The 15,202-nt window shown below is 40.5% G+C and overlaps 1 protein-coding gene across 4 annotated transcripts; it reads right to left on the bottom strand.

The window, feature by feature from the left end:
* Positions 3,029-14,388, bottom strand: LOC8071713 (disease resistance protein RGA2). Of its 4 annotated transcripts, XM_021461669.1 has the most exons (9): positions 13,988-14,388; positions 12,768-12,887; positions 12,283-12,547; positions 11,956-12,190; positions 11,715-11,868; positions 11,423-11,611; positions 9,633-10,760; positions 4,042-6,456; positions 3,029-3,560 (listed from the first exon to the last, which is right to left on the bottom strand). In XM_021461669.1, the coding sequence occupies exons 1-9, from the start codon at positions 14,054-14,056 to the stop codon at positions 3,354-3,356; spliced, it is 4,782 nt and encodes a 1,593-aa protein (XP_021317344.1). In that variant the 5' UTR covers positions 14,057-14,388; the 3' UTR covers positions 3,029-3,353. The 4 variants fall into 4 exon arrangements, 3 of the variants coding, with proteins under 3 accessions (XP_021317344.1, XP_021317345.1, XP_021317346.1); XM_021461670.1 differs by lacking the exon at positions 9,633-10,760; XR_002453565.1 differs by lacking the exon at positions 3,029-3,560 and having other exon boundaries at positions 6,439-6,456; positions 9,633-9,730; positions 13,988-14,387.

Genomic DNA, 15,202 nt, shown 5'->3' with positions numbered 1-15,202 from the left:
GGGATACTGTTCACCAACAATTTGTGTATGCTTTAAATAACTCAATATTCTCTTTGTTGCCTTCAAATGACTTTCTATTGGTGAGGCTTGGAATCTTGCACACATGCATACACTAAAGATGACATCTGGTCTTGATGCAGTCACATAGAGTAGGCTTCCAATCATTGACCAATACAACTTTTGATCCACCATATTTCCACTTGTGTCACTATCTAAGGTTCCATTTGTTCCCATTGGAGTGCTAATTTCCTTTGCATCATCCGTTCCAAACTTCTTGAGCATGTATTTTATGTACTTGCCTTGACTCACAAATGTGACATTCTTCAATTGCTTGATTTGAAGACCAAGGAACTAGCTAATCTCTCCGATCATCGACATCTCAAATTCATTAGCCATCATGTTCCCAAACTCCTCACAAAACTCTTTATTTGTTGATCCAAATATGATATCATCAACATATATTTGCAACACAAACTTGATGAAGAGAGTGGTGTCAACCTTGCCCATCTTGAACCCTTTAGCAAGTAGGAAATCTCTCAATCTCCCATACCATGCTCTTGATGCTTGCTACAAACCATACAATGCCTTTCTTAGCTTGTAAGCATGGTTGGGTTTCTTGTCATCTTCAAAATTGGGAGGTTGCTCAACATAAACTTCTTCATTAATGTAGGCATTGAGAAATGCACTCTTCACATCCATTTGGTATAGCTTGATGTTATCTGCACAAGCATAGGCCAACAAGATCCTAATTGCTTCCCATCTTGCAACTGGGGCATATGTTTCACCAAAGTCAAGACCTTCAACTGGAGTATAGCCTTGTGCTACCAATCTTGCTTTGTTCCTTACAAGTATCTAAAAGCCCAAGTTTGGTTTTAGTAATTAATGACACCTAGTTGCTAATGCCTTTGGTTAAGTGATTTGAGTTAGGCATAGCAACACATGTGATGAAGGTGCAAGGTGGCATGGAAAGGTGGCTACAAGATCACAAAGGGATGGAGCATGAACATGAACATGAAGTGAAGTTCATGGTGATCAAGCACTTGAAGATGGATAATGAGCAAAAGTGAACAAGGCAAAGGTATAAACATAGGGTTTTTGCTTTTACTGGTCTAAGATGAGTAGAGAAGTGATTGATTGGATTTAGGATAGATAGTCGACTATCAAGAGGGGAAACCCACGGTCATCTCTCGAATCAAGTGCTACTAGGTCGACATGTTGAGTGATTGCATTAGGATTTAGTGAAGTGCTAAGATAACTCCTTTAAGAAAATGTTTAGGAAAATGCTAGCACACATGCACATGGCGGTGGACACTTGGCGGTGTTAGCACATTTACAAAAGAGGTAGAGTTTGAGGGGTAGAGAGGGGTTTGGGTTCCTCTCTTCCTCTTGTCGAGCTTGCGAGACGGGATTCATTGCTTTTGAGAAATTGAGTTGCATATTTCTTATTGCGCCAAAGGCTGAGTTGAAGAGAAAGTGAAGTCATGCGAGTGTTTCTCACTGAGAAACACTCGTTGGATGTTGGGTCAGACAGCGTCAGATGCTAGACCCGCGTCCAATGCATACAGCGCATGGCCACCTAGAGATCACGAGCAGAGGGATCAGCCTCATCCATGGCAAGGTCGAGGACGGAGTTGTTGATAGAGTTGACGATCTAGCCGTGAATGCAGCACTCCATGGCATCCCTGTGGGGATCATTGGGCTAGGAAGCAAAGACGCCATCAATGTGCGAGCAAAGACCAAATTTGCTGCACAGCGATTTGAAGAAGAATGCCCACTTTGAGTAATTGGAGGTTAGCTCCAACGTGAAGGGGACGTGGGATTTCACATTCACCGTGGCATAGGAGTGAGCCACAATGGGCAGTTTCTGGGAGGGTGCCATGTCCGATGGTTGGGAGGGAACCGAGGCCAGTGGCGGGCGTGCTGGCCATCGAGACGTGGGAAGGAGGTAGAGTCGCCAGTGAGGGGAAGAGGTGGGGAGGGGCGAGCGCAGGGAAGTCGCACTCGCGGTGGTGGTTGCGTGATCTTGTCGCGTGTGGGGAAGCGGCGCATAGGGAGTCACGCGTGGGCAAGGAAAGAGCGGAAGAATAGGATCTAATTGGCTGATACCATGTAGAGAGATAGGAAACACCTCATACCCTCTAAGGGGGGTGACCTTTCATATATATAGCCCAATAGGCTGGGTGTACAATATGTCCAAATACAATGAATATAGGACTAGACTATATATGTCTAATAAGTTGGTAGAAGCTTGTGCTTCCAAATTTTTCTCAAAATTTCAATTGCTTGGTCACTGATACCTCTCGAGCCTTGTCTATTATGATGAACCTGCACCTGAGAGTTCAGAAATTTAAAAGCTTCTTTTAGCAACACAAACACCCTTGGTAGCAGGTTTCTAGGCAATTTTGTTAGTATCGTTCGAATGAACAATTTGTGTATTGCAAATGAAATTTGTGGCCTGGTGGTCAAAAATTTGGGAGATGAAATTGTGGTCCCAATGATGAGTATTAGGTTACAGGGATCAGAGATGTCCTGAGGCATATTTGGGACAGTAATAGAAAGATTGGTATGGTTGTGAATTTCCTTCCAAACTAGGCACCAATGAGTGGGCCAAATACTGGACTGACCATTAGGATGTTTTTAGCTTGGAGCACCAAAGACCATAAGACAGATTTAGTGGGTGTGTTGCTCGCTAGCTAGAAGCTTGTGTTACAAAAATACTTAGCTTTCAAAATAGCAGAAAGGAAAGGATTCTTACCGGTGGCAATGTTCCGAGCCGCATGAACTGAGACTGCGGTTGATAGTGAGCAAATCTTTCACTTCTAATCCTCCTTCCTTTTTTTGCCTGCAAATATTCCAAGACCTCGAATGGAAAGAGGTTGTAGAGTTGTCTTCTCTCGCTCCAGACCACCAGAATTTTCTGATGATGGCAGTGATCAGGTATAGTTTGTATGGGTCAGCAAAGATAGCTAAACTGAAGATAAGAGAACTTACAATCAAGGTGAGGATAAAAGAAACAATACAGTTGGTATACAATCTTATGATAGAGAAATGAATGTGCAAATAAGCAAATATAGGCACAACAAGTGAGTAATGGTGGGGTGCCCCAGGTGGCCTCATGCAGAATTATGGTTTCATAAATGTTACTCAACTACCTCCCTTCACATAGGGTTTGGTTTCCCCTTTTATAAGGCACTATTCACTAGGTTACCATTTTACATTTTTGCGCTTCGACAACTAAGGCATATCCTTGGAAATATGCCGATACAAACACATCCCTCTAAGGTCATTTTGGGTCTTCTTCCTTGGTAACCACCTTGCTTTATGGGCCTAATCCTGCGCCCAATGGAGGCCCATCAGCTACTCGGAATCTTTGTTGCCACAAGGGACCTTCCTTCGTTCGGCGATGAAAATGGTTCTTGGTGCCTCTGCATGGCGGGCCTCATCCTTCGCCCCATTCCTGGCCTGCGTCGTGGCCTGCTCAAAGCCAACGCCTTCTGGAGCCGTCGCTGCCGTCGCTGTTGTTTATGGACCTCCTCGGGCAGAGGCTCCCCTTGATATTCCTGCAAATCATTATTCATGCGATTCACAATGTTAGTCTTCTTCAGTTAGGGCGGCCTAAAGCCTCCACGCCTCATATATTCATGTCCCAACATATATATTTTTTTAACAAAAAAGCCAAACATTTTCACTTATTTATCATTCTGTTATTCCTCTTGTATTTTGTAATTATTCTCTCGTTGTAAATTATAAGTTGTTCTGACTTTTTCCAGATACGTAGATTATCTACAAACTAGAACAACTTATAATTTGGAATGGAGGGATAATAAGTAAACAAAGATGGACAACCTTATTGTTGTACCGAGGAAAGAGAAGGGACAATATCTTCTATATATATACATTAATTATTGTGTGAGAGAGAAAACATCTATAGGATATTTAATTGAGAATAGACCCCATACTAATAATAAGATGATAAAAAGACTAGTCAATGCAAATAAAGAACAAGAACATTATAAATGGATAGATTCGGAGAGCATGTACTCTTTCTTTGATGTGTGCGAGCTTCATCTCATTCTCCTTTGATTGGCACCACTGAAGTAGCTGAGGGCAGCCATAAATTCCTAGGCGTTGGAGGCAGGTGAGTTGTTGTATGCTCTCTGGCAGAGCCTTGACACCTTCGCATTCAATTATCTCAAGATTCTTAAGAGAGGAGAGGTCTGCCAGTCTCTGTGGCAGCTGAACAATGCTTTTGCAATTTCTGACATAAAGAGTCTTGAGGGAGGGGGGACATCGAAACTGAACTAGCTGTGGGCAGCCATTAATTTTTAGGCGTCGGAGGCGGGTTAATAGTTGTATGCTCTCTGGCAGAGCCTTGACACCTTCACAATTACTTATGTCAAGTTTATTGAGAGAGGTGAGGTCTCCCAGCCTCTCTGGCAGTGCAGCAATGCTTTTGCAGTCTCTGACATATAGAGCCTCCAGGGAGCGAAGACAGCGAAGCAAATCTGTTGAGCTGCATGTGAGATCACTGCAGTTGTTGATACTGAGTTTTGTGAGGTGAGGGAGGTGGCGAAGCAAGCTCCACTGATGCAGAGGCGCTTCACAGTGCTCTATAGAAAGCCAGGTGGTTCGTGCAGAGGAGGAAGCATCGAACTGGCCTCTGCATTCCCATGACGACAATACAACTTGGCCACTACGAGTTATGGTCATCTCCTTACCCAGAGCCAGAGGTGACAAGGATTTGAATCTCAGCATGGGGCAGTCTGCTATAAACAAATCCCGTAGGTTGGGGAACGCGAGCACCTTCTTCGAAGCATCCTTGCCACCGGCATTGTGATATGAGTATGAGGTGTTCCACTCCTCTAGGCATTTCATTTCTTGTAGCGTAAAGCTTCTAAGTAGAGGAAACGCTCCACAGTCCCCGTACAGGTCCTGGCCAATCTTCCTGATGCTCTCCATTCGTCCAATCCACAGCTTTTTGAGGTTTGGTAACTGACCAAGTGGTGGTAGGCTGCTGCAATTGGGCATGTCCTCCAGGGTAACATCTACAAGATGAGGAACATAGGTAGCAATGTCCATCATCCAGGATGGAAAGCCTGCGCTATTATAACCTTGCAGTCTCATTTGTCCTACAGTATATGGTGGCACTAGTTGTTTCAAAACACCCTCATCGTCCACAAATCTCTTTGCATCTCGAGTCCATACTAGTCCTAGCTCTTGAATCCTCTGCTTTTCCACCAGCTTTATTCTTTGCGCCTCTCCTATGGACTTCACATTCTCAAGCCCGCTCAACTCCAGTTTAGTGGGATTTTCATATTCAAGCCAACGTAAGTTGCTGCTAGATTCACTATCACCAGCATGGACCGCAAAATATGGTAACAATTTTGCAACATTCTTGTACAGAGGTAGAGTGGACTTATCCAATCTGTCGCAACCAGCGACATGTACAAACTTCATGTTGTTAATTCCAGATATGGCAGCTGGCAGCCTCTCCAGGTTGATGCAATGGGAGAGATCTAGTGTACGTAGCTTGCTGAGGTTCCCAATGGATTCGGGTATATAATACAGATTCTGATTCCAACCTAGATTAAGATACACTAGGTTGGAAAGGCTGCTGATGGCCTCAATAAAAGTCTCAGTTTCAGCTCCACCAACTATGTTCCTGTCCAGGAATCCACGTATATCCAAGTACATGAGTTTAGTGACTTGTTGTAGCCCTCTGCCGAGGTTTCCCCAACAAAAGAGATGTGATAGTTCCAAATATTGCAGTTCTCTAAGGCCGCACAATGCTTTGGCCAGGTCTCCTTCGATCCTGCATTTTGATAAACTCAAATGCTCCAATCGGCTCAGGCTCCACAAAGATTCTGATTCACCTAACATCAGATGGCAATTGGAGAAATCCAAATGCACCAGTTTTTGTAGACTCATGAATGAGTCTGGTAATCGCTTGATTCTGCAGCATGATAAATCAAGATGCCTCAGATCTTTCATTTCTCCAATTGACTCGGGTATTTTTTCTATATCAGATCCGTGAAGATTGAGGAAAATTAGATGCGAGAGCTTAGTGATACATTCTGGAAACTGTAGATCCCGGGTCCAAGGAGCATTAAGATATCTTAACTCCTTCAGTTGACCAATGGAATCCGGTAACTTGTGGCTGCAGCAGTCGCTTAAATCCAGTACTCTCAGGGACGTAGCAGGTGCAAATGCAGCACCGCGAAGTGCGGTGCCGCTACATTCAAGAAAATGCAATGCTTTTAGCTGAGCTTCCCTTGTCAACCACAGTGGCATCCTGCAATCTCGGAGCACCGCATATTGGTAATCCTTGTTCTTCCTCATAGTATTTTCTTGTTTGCTCTTATCCAAAAGTTTGTTGCCTAGAAGTGAAATTGCCAAGTCATGCACCAGATCATGCATTGTGAAAATTGTAGTTTTTTCGCTATACGCTTCAGCAGACTGCATCAACAAAAGTACATACTAGTGTCAGGTTTCTCAACTATACTTAATTAATTTTGTATAATATCGCTACACATACCAAATTAAAGGCCATGTGTACACGGGACCAATCCACAAAAAAATTCAGATCGAACCATTCTTTGGAAAAATTCATAAAAACACATGTCATCGAACTATCGAAGTCATATTACAAATATATAAGCGTTAAGGTGTTTAATTCAACCAAGAATTTCTGTAGGGAAGCCTCGCCTTCGTTTCTTACAATGCCTCTTAATATTGCTCCCTTCATTATCAAATATATAATATTTAGAACGAGCTATTAGTTAAACTGTAGCTTGTCTTAAACTTAATAAATATTTAGAAAATGATAGAATGTATTTTACTACCAACCGAAGGCTCTCCTATTGAAACGTCCATTTTAACCCACTAGGAGAAGATTAGATAAATTCTAGAAACTCCCAAAAATAAAAGCAAAACATATTGCAATACATTTGATAGAGTATTTTTTTCTATTAACAATAATAGCCATCCTATCTTATCTTTTCTTAATCTTCATATTACAATTTGAGGCTTCCAACAGTGTAATACTGTGTCAAAAATCTACTTACAGCATAACTTTCATGAGGAACGATCCCGCATCTGCATAGCAGTCATCTTATACTTTTATCCTAATTTCTTCTAAAAGAGTTAACTCAGAAGTTTCTATATTTGGAATGGTAATGTTTATATGCTGACATGAACCTATTTAGACAACCAAGATGAGACTGATTTCATCAAAACACAACATATGGGTCTAGGGGGCCAAAAATAGAACAATAATGGGCCAAGGATTACATTTTGTGTTTATGGTTAACACCCTGTATAACTTAGCACATTTATGGCACACAAATATCCAAGATTGCCCATCGGTACCATGCACATACCATGTCCCCTCCATCGACTAACATTATGCACTCGTGCTAGATAGTACTCCCTCCGGTCCATTTTATCTAGCACACATGCATATCAAGTTCAAACTTTAAAAATTTTGACCAATAACTAGGCTAATAATTTTTAACAATTATAATACAAACTTTATATGATTAGATTTGTAAGGAATTATACTATCCGGTGATTATAATTTTACAAGTATAAATAATATAATATAAAGCAAATGAATGGTCAAAGTGTAATCTAGGAGACTGTGTCATTCTAACTTGCGCCAGATAAAATGGACCGGAGGGAGTATTTATTATTAGCTTGCCCCAACTTACTTCGACGACGACAACAAGCCTTTCAGTCCCAAGCAAGTTGGAGTAGACTAGAGTTGAAACCCAACATGAGACCCTAGTCATGAACTTACTTAGACAACAAAGATAGGAATAACTAAACCAAAAACACATGGGCCTCAATTGCTAAAATCGAAAAAATTAATGTCTCAAGGTATTATAAAATGACCTAATCCTCACTACAATATTATTATGATAATGTTAGGTATCTAAGACTGGGGTTACCCAAGTCCCGTACTAAACACCTTTAACACGGAATTAACCCCCTGGCTCATTCTACCAATCAACCAGAGGCTCACGGGCTACACCTAGCATGTATGCTTGCACGTCCCGCCGGATAGCAAGGCCCAAGATGACTGTCGACGGTTCTTAACGCACATTTCTACCACCAACATTTGAACAATATAAAAGAAATATGACCACCAAAACTTAGAATTAGGGTTTATAACTAACATTTCCATAAGTTTTGGCATAAATATGTTTTGCAGGGACAAATACAGAAATCCACTAAAATGCGCTTTCAGAAGGTGTATTTAGGCAAAACAACCATCAAGCCCAACCAAATTCAGAACTGGGCTGAGATACTAACGTGACAAGGGTCCAGGTCCACCAAGGAGCCCACCTGGCCCGCCTCTCGAGCCCACATTCATCTGGCGGTATCATTAATGCAGGGGAGGTGGTTGCATGTGGTGCTTACCTAAAATACATCATCAACCGACCTGTTTCAAGCTATAAAATGAGCCCCCCTCCTCACATTCAACAAATCATCATACACAACACAAGAGAGCAAGAAGAGAAGACGAGCTTCATTCCTATCTAGGCTTAGCTAGAACTAGAATAAGGAGTGAGTGAGCTAAGAGTTAGAGGAGTACCGAAGTGTCGGCTGGACGGAGTGTCGGGGGTGTGACGTGGAGTGCCTAGACTCTGATCTTAATACAAATTAGGAACTAAGGCGAAGACCATAGGAGATCTACCTTTCACATAGTGCAAGATGTGCTTGACCAACATGAGATAAGTTTCACGAGGATCATACATGAAGAGAAAACATATTCTATCATATAAGCCAAGACAAGGCAAATGTGTGGTACTATAAGTGTCGGTGAGACTCTTGCACTTAGTAGGCTCTAGGATGGGGGGTGTCATCTGTAGTATAGGTGCCAACATATTGGAGTAAGACCATGGCATACCATTGTTGTGATTGGAACAAGCCCTTAGAGGAGCAAGTGATTGAGATGCTAAAGAAGTGGTGTAGATCCCCAAGGTTGGTCATGGCGAAGTCAAAGTGGATAAGCAAGGTGGTGCACTATATAGTTGTGTCATCAAGGAGGTGTTGAGGGTAATGTTGTTGGCATATAACAACAAAGAGACAACTTGTCTCCATCTTTGTATACAATCAGAGATTTGTTGGATGTTGACTAGAGTAATCCAAGCTAGAGAAGGAACATAGCAAATTAGTAATACCATGCCTAAGGAGCTTGCTTCAAACCATATAGAGATACCATGCCTAACATTTTTTCAAATTTTAACCATGTGTGCAAGTATGAAACAATTGCCAAAAATACCTAGTATATTCTTTTCTTAAAAAAGGAATTGTGTTCCACACTTAGTATATTCCCGTGAAATTTTATATTTACCATCAACTTATGTAAATATAGGCTATGCATGAATATGTATAAATTCATGTGATGAACCATATGGCAATATAAATTTTATTTTCATTTGGATGGCCAAAATATTGGCTCTTGACCAACACTTCTTTTATTAATCTGGAACATGGTAAGTTTTGACATTGTGTGTTTGTTCTAGTGCACGATTACCATGCTTTGTAATATGTCAATTGCTTTTAAATTGATTGAAGGGGAAGACCGAAAATTCCAAATGTAGTATTGGTATGCAGAAATAACACACCTTGGGCGACTCTTGAAGGAAAGATAGTCCTTGGAGCTGCATAATATACTTCTTGCAGAGATCCATAACTGAGAGTAATTCCGTTGGCTTTATGAAACCTAAAGAAATCCATTGGTAAACTAGGTCATTTTTAACTATCCGGTGACCTTTTGGGAAGATTGCACAATAGGTAAAGCATGGCTTCAAACATGGATCCATATAGCTATAACTTAACATCAAAGATGCAAGAACATGATTTGGCAAAGAGATATCCTTTGAAATATGTTCTTTCCATATATCATTGTGTTTTACTTTCATCCATTGGTCAAAATTCATGCCCCGCAAAGTGAATCCTAGAGATTGAGCTGCTAAAGCCACACCAGCACATTTATTAGCAATCTCCTGTCCTATACCTCTCAACTTTTCTTTGTCCTCTCTAGCTCCAAAACCACTTCTTTGTTTTATTATATCCCAGCACATATCATTCGTCAAGGGCAATATCTTGTATGGTTGAAGGTTTGTACATATTCTCTCTGCAACACTCTCACTTCGTGTTGTTACTAAAATAATTATGTTGCTATCATCATGATATAGCATATCCTTCAAGTCCATCAACTGGAACTGATTATCCTCCCAAAGGTCATCTAAAACAATCATAATCTTCTTACCAGGAAGTAGCTTTGTGAGGGAACTATGTACCACATGTCGTTCATTAGCCTGATTCTGTTTTTCAGATAGCTGTGAAATAATAGACTCACGAATTTTATTCAAGTCAAATCTATGTGACACATGGACCCATGCTTTAGAATAAGATTTGAACTTTGGATCATTATAAATCAATCTTGAAAAAGTTGTCTTGCCAATGCCTCCAATACCATGTATGGGAAGGATGGAAATCTTTTTTGATGAGCTCTCAAGTAAAGAAGTTATTATTTTCCCTTTTTCTTCTTCCCTCCCCACTATGAGTTCTACTACATCGGTTGATGTTTCTCGTGCATCAACAAGTTCTAGCTCAGTGCAACTTGGGCTCGACAATAGATCAGTATTCTGGTGTTGTATTGTGATATCCTTTGATTCCTTTCGCATCCCTATACTGTTATTCTGCACTGTCATTTCAGAAAAACTTATGCCCCAGCCTTTCTCGGGAAGCTGCAAAATTTCAATTAGTTTGTGAAGAAACCAGACAATTCGATTAGTAATAATATTTTTAAATCACTGAAACAATTTTCAAGGTGAACATATCTACTAACAATATATAAAAAATATATATTATGTAAAAGATTTTTTTGTGATTTATGAATCAATATCACTATTTATAGCCCATCTCAATAAACTAGTATGCAAAGTTCAGCTTTTCTGCTTGTGCACACAAAGTAAGTGATAAACCAATTTCAATATAACGGAAACCACTTCGTAAAAGAAATAGTGCAGTGGATTGTTTTTCTCTCAACGTGCAGAAGAGCTTCATATTTAACACATTGTTGATAGTTCAAATTTACACAATAAATCGTTTTATGTTAGTATAGTTTTTTCACCAAATACTTTAGTATCTAAAAATTTGTAGCTTTCAGTTGTAGAGAAAAGATAACATACACAAACAGTTGAGCATTCTCCCTATCTATCAATATGGTTCAAACAATGAATATCAGTTTTAGAAGCTCGAGAAACTGTATTAGGCTGTTGGATCATGGACTGATCAACACTTTTGAGAAGAAATTCTAAATATCCTAGGAGAACATAACAAAGTGAACTGATTACATGATTTCACATATAGTACACCAGTATATGCCTTTACAGATGATATTAATTACCTTTCCAATGCCAACATCAATCCCATTAAGCTTCTCAGTGATCTTCACTATGTCAGGCCTTTTCTGACTATCTTCATCCAAACAGTTCAATGCTATCTCAGTGCATGTCTCAACTTGGCGGCAGTATGCTTCAAGCAAGGAATCACTACTGCATTCTTCCTGCAACTTCTTCCTCCAGTTTTCACGGACCTGATAAATGAAATTGTCAAGTTAGCAGATACTATTTCAATATTAATATGATGTAGAATTAGATAGAAAGAATGGTCATGATATTAAGACGTTCATTTCTCACTTGATCAATAAACGCATCTGAAGACATGCTGTGTGAACATTCAGGGTAGCCCATGGGCCTTGACACTATCCTTTTTATTACAGCACCCAAGCTGAATATATCGAACTTTCCTGAGATTTCACGTCTGTCAATGTATTCTGGCGGCTGGTAACCACTGCACACATGCAATGAATTTGTAATCCACATAGTTTGTTGTGTTATAAAAGGGACTAGATAAGTTTACTAGAGGAATTTGACTTACAGCGTTCCATATGGACCGTGTGTGGTCCGTATTATGTCTTGACCAAAGATCCTGGACAGACCAAAATCCGCAATCTTTGGAACCATATCCTTATCTAGCAATATGTTGTCAGGTTTTAGGTCAAAATGGTAAATAGGTTCTTCTAGGTCCTTGTGCATATACTTTAGACCCTCACAAATCCCCTTAATTATTCTGAACCGCATGTGCCAGTCAAGCTTAACTTCACAATACTCATCTATAGTAGTAAACAAAAAAATCATTAATCAAATGCAATATACAAGACAATATTCTTTGGAGGCATACTGAAAATGGAGCTTGCAGCTGTACCAGAAAGATGTTTTTGAAGACTCCCATTGTGCAAGTATTCAAAGCAGAGCGCTGTATGTATCTCATCAACAAAAACCTTACTTCCATCCGGCATGATAAAAGGTTTTTTCATTGTTTCATAACAATAGCCAAGAATCTGTACAATGTTTTGATGGTTAAGCTTCATGAGGGTATGGAACTCATTTCGAAACTGCTTGTTGTCTAGGTCGGCACAACAAGGCTTCAACTTCTTCACAGCAACATCCTGTCCATTTTTAGTCACTCCCTGCCAAATGTATGTTGTCAGTATCTGGTACAAGTTGACTCCGTTGTATATTTCATAAAGCAGGAAATGCTTGGGTGTTTTGTTTGTTGTCACCACATCCTGAAGATGGTTGCTGTCCACGTTGATATAGTAATACCATTTAATTTCGAAACACTACACAGTTTTTGTTGGCCAGACATGATACTGTAGTTAACGAAAACTGAGCATGCCCTAATCTTACCTTGTAAACAACTCCAAATGCTCCTTCCCCAAGTATGCGCTCCTCTAAGAAGTCATCAGTAATTTCCCTTATGAATTGAAATGATAGATCCTCTGGCACCGTAGTTACATCCTGTAATTTCTGTTAGTACAAAATCATGAGTCATGACCCCTAGCTGAAAAGATTGAAAAGTATGCTATCTTTTATACATAGGGGGAAAAAGAGCAAAAAAAGATTATTTGTCCTAGTAACAAGACCACCTTACTTCATCTCCAACCGGTAAAATTTGTTACCCAAATCTTGTTGTTTGACAACTCCCAAAATAATATGGGGAGAAAAAAAAAGGTCTCATCTCCAACAGTTTGGCAAATTTCGTTTCCAAAAACCCGCTAATGAAACGAAGAGCCCCACAAAGTGAACGAAGAGCCCTGCTAAGCATTAGTAGAAAGACCGATGCCAAGCACGGAGTCCGCGGGCTTATTTGCACGCTAGATAAGGAGATATACCAAGTTAGAAAAGACGGAGAATTAGGATGCCAAATTGTTGGAGAGGGTTTTTTCTTATTTTGCTAAAAAAGTTATGGACAGGAAGTCATTTCCCAAACTGTTATAGATGCTTTATGAATCACATATTACAGGACAAAATATTAAAGCAAAGGCAGTGGGCAGAAGCACTGCAGACGCACGAGAGCAATGACAGATTGCAATGAACTGCTGCGCGGATCTGAGGAGATCCTAGATGGTACTGTAGACAGATCGAGCGCAGTAGCAGAGGCTGTAGATTAGACGAGAGAAATGTGCACTGGCTAGTAAGGCCCTGTTTAGTTCTCTACCAAAAATTTTTCATCCATCCCATCGAATCTTTAGACACATGCATGAAACATTAAATGTAGATAAAAAAATTAACTAATTACACGGTTTGGTTGAAAATCGCGAAATGAATCTTTTAAGCCTAGTTACTTCATTATTACCCTTAAGTGCTACAGTAACCCACATGTGCTAATGGCAGATTAATTATGCTTAATAGATTTGTCTTGTAGTTTCCTGACGAGCTATGTAATTTGTTTTAACCCCTCCCGACATCTTCCCGACACATCCGATGTGACACCCAAAAAATTTTCATCTCCAATCTAAACAGGGCCTAATGAACAAAGAGAGCCAAGAAATGGGGCGAGCTAGGCTCGGCAGAGAATCCGCTTGCTCGTGGGAATGAACAAAGAGAGCACACGTATTAAAGTATACCGTATAGCTGAAAGAAGGATCGGGTCGCCTCCGGCCGGAGAGGGGAGACGACGCGCGCCGCTTGCTCATTGCTTGCCCTGCCCCCTGTATGGGTATGGCCGTGTGCTCCGGAGGGGTCGAGAGCGTGGTTAACTAGAGACCGGCAAGCCTCTTATCTATGCGACGGCTCGCCGGCGTAGTGCTTGCTTTTGGATCTCGTCCTCCATGACCGGCATGGCACACCGGCAGTGCCACAATCAAGAATCGACACCGAACAGCCCGCAGGGGAGGGATGCGGGAGAGAAGTGCTGGGGGAGCGCCGGCTGACGTTGCGGTGGCCGGCGGCGTGGAGATTTTGGGAGTAGAGAGAGGAGTTGGGGAGACAAGACTCGTGGCAAAGTCAATGGTGAATTGGTGATGGCCGACGGGGATGTGGACTATAGTCGTGGAGACACGACATTGGGCCATTGGACCTTTGGGCCATGGTTAGTTTCTGGTATTTAATTTTGTAAAAAGTCCAAATTACTCTCCAAGTTTAGAATACGTCCGAATAAACATTTGCCTTTAACTATTGCTGTTAGGTTAGTTTACCTTAATAGGATTGATTTTTGTTTGATCATAAGTTATCTTAAAAAAATACTCCCTCCATCCCAAATTGTAAGTCATTCCAAAAATTTTAGAGAATTAAAACATCTTAAGTTTGACCAAATTTATATGGTAGGATAATAACATTTATTGTATTAACTAAGTATTATTAGGTTCTTCATTACTTATATTTTTATAGTATATCTATTTGGTGTCACAAAACTTTGTAATTTTTCTATAATTTTAGTTAAATTTGAGATGTTTTGACTCTTCAAGATTCTTAGAATTACAATTTAGGATGGATGGAGTATATCTCAAATCCACCTGATACGCCGAGCAGTAGCAATCCTCGTGGTTTAGATACATACCGACAATCTACAGTAGCTCGTTCGCTTGTCTTATCAGCCGTACTTTTTCTGTCAGGCAGCAGTATTTTCTCTCATAATAAATCAGTCAATAGAAATTTCAGCAATGACTTTTCATAGCAGCGAACAGGCTTGGTTCTCAGTGATGATTGATACACTAACTACCGTGACAAGCTAAAAAAGAATCATAGGTTTGTTTGACAAGCAATGTTTTTTTCTCATGGACATTGCTAAAGCTGTCACGAGGCTCTTGCAACTTTTACCTAATTTCATTAGCTTTAGTATG

The sequence above is a fragment of the Sorghum bicolor genome, chromosome 5, assembly GCF_000003195.3.
Source record: "Sorghum bicolor cultivar BTx623 chromosome 5, Sorghum_bicolor_NCBIv3, whole genome shotgun sequence".
Lineage (NCBI taxonomy): Eukaryota > Viridiplantae > Streptophyta > Magnoliopsida > Poales > Poaceae > Sorghum > Sorghum bicolor.
This window is presented reverse-complemented; position numbering and strand designations above follow the sequence as displayed.

What these genes read in the sequence shown, in the direction of transcription:
- LOC8071713 (XM_021461669.1), bottom strand. Translation starts at nt 14,056, where the DNA reads ATGAGCAAGCGGCGCGCGTCGTCTCCCCTCTCCGGCCGGAGGCGACCC. An exon ending in ATCCTTCTTTCAGCTATACG is followed by an intron (nt 12,888 to 13,987) that starts GTATACTTTAAT and finishes TTGTACTAACAG; the next exon opens with AAATTACAGGATGTAACTAC. An exon ending in CATTTGGAGTTGTTTACAAG is followed by an intron (nt 12,548 to 12,767) that starts GTAAGATTAGGG and finishes TACATTTGGCAG; the next exon opens with GGAGTGACTAAAAATGGACA.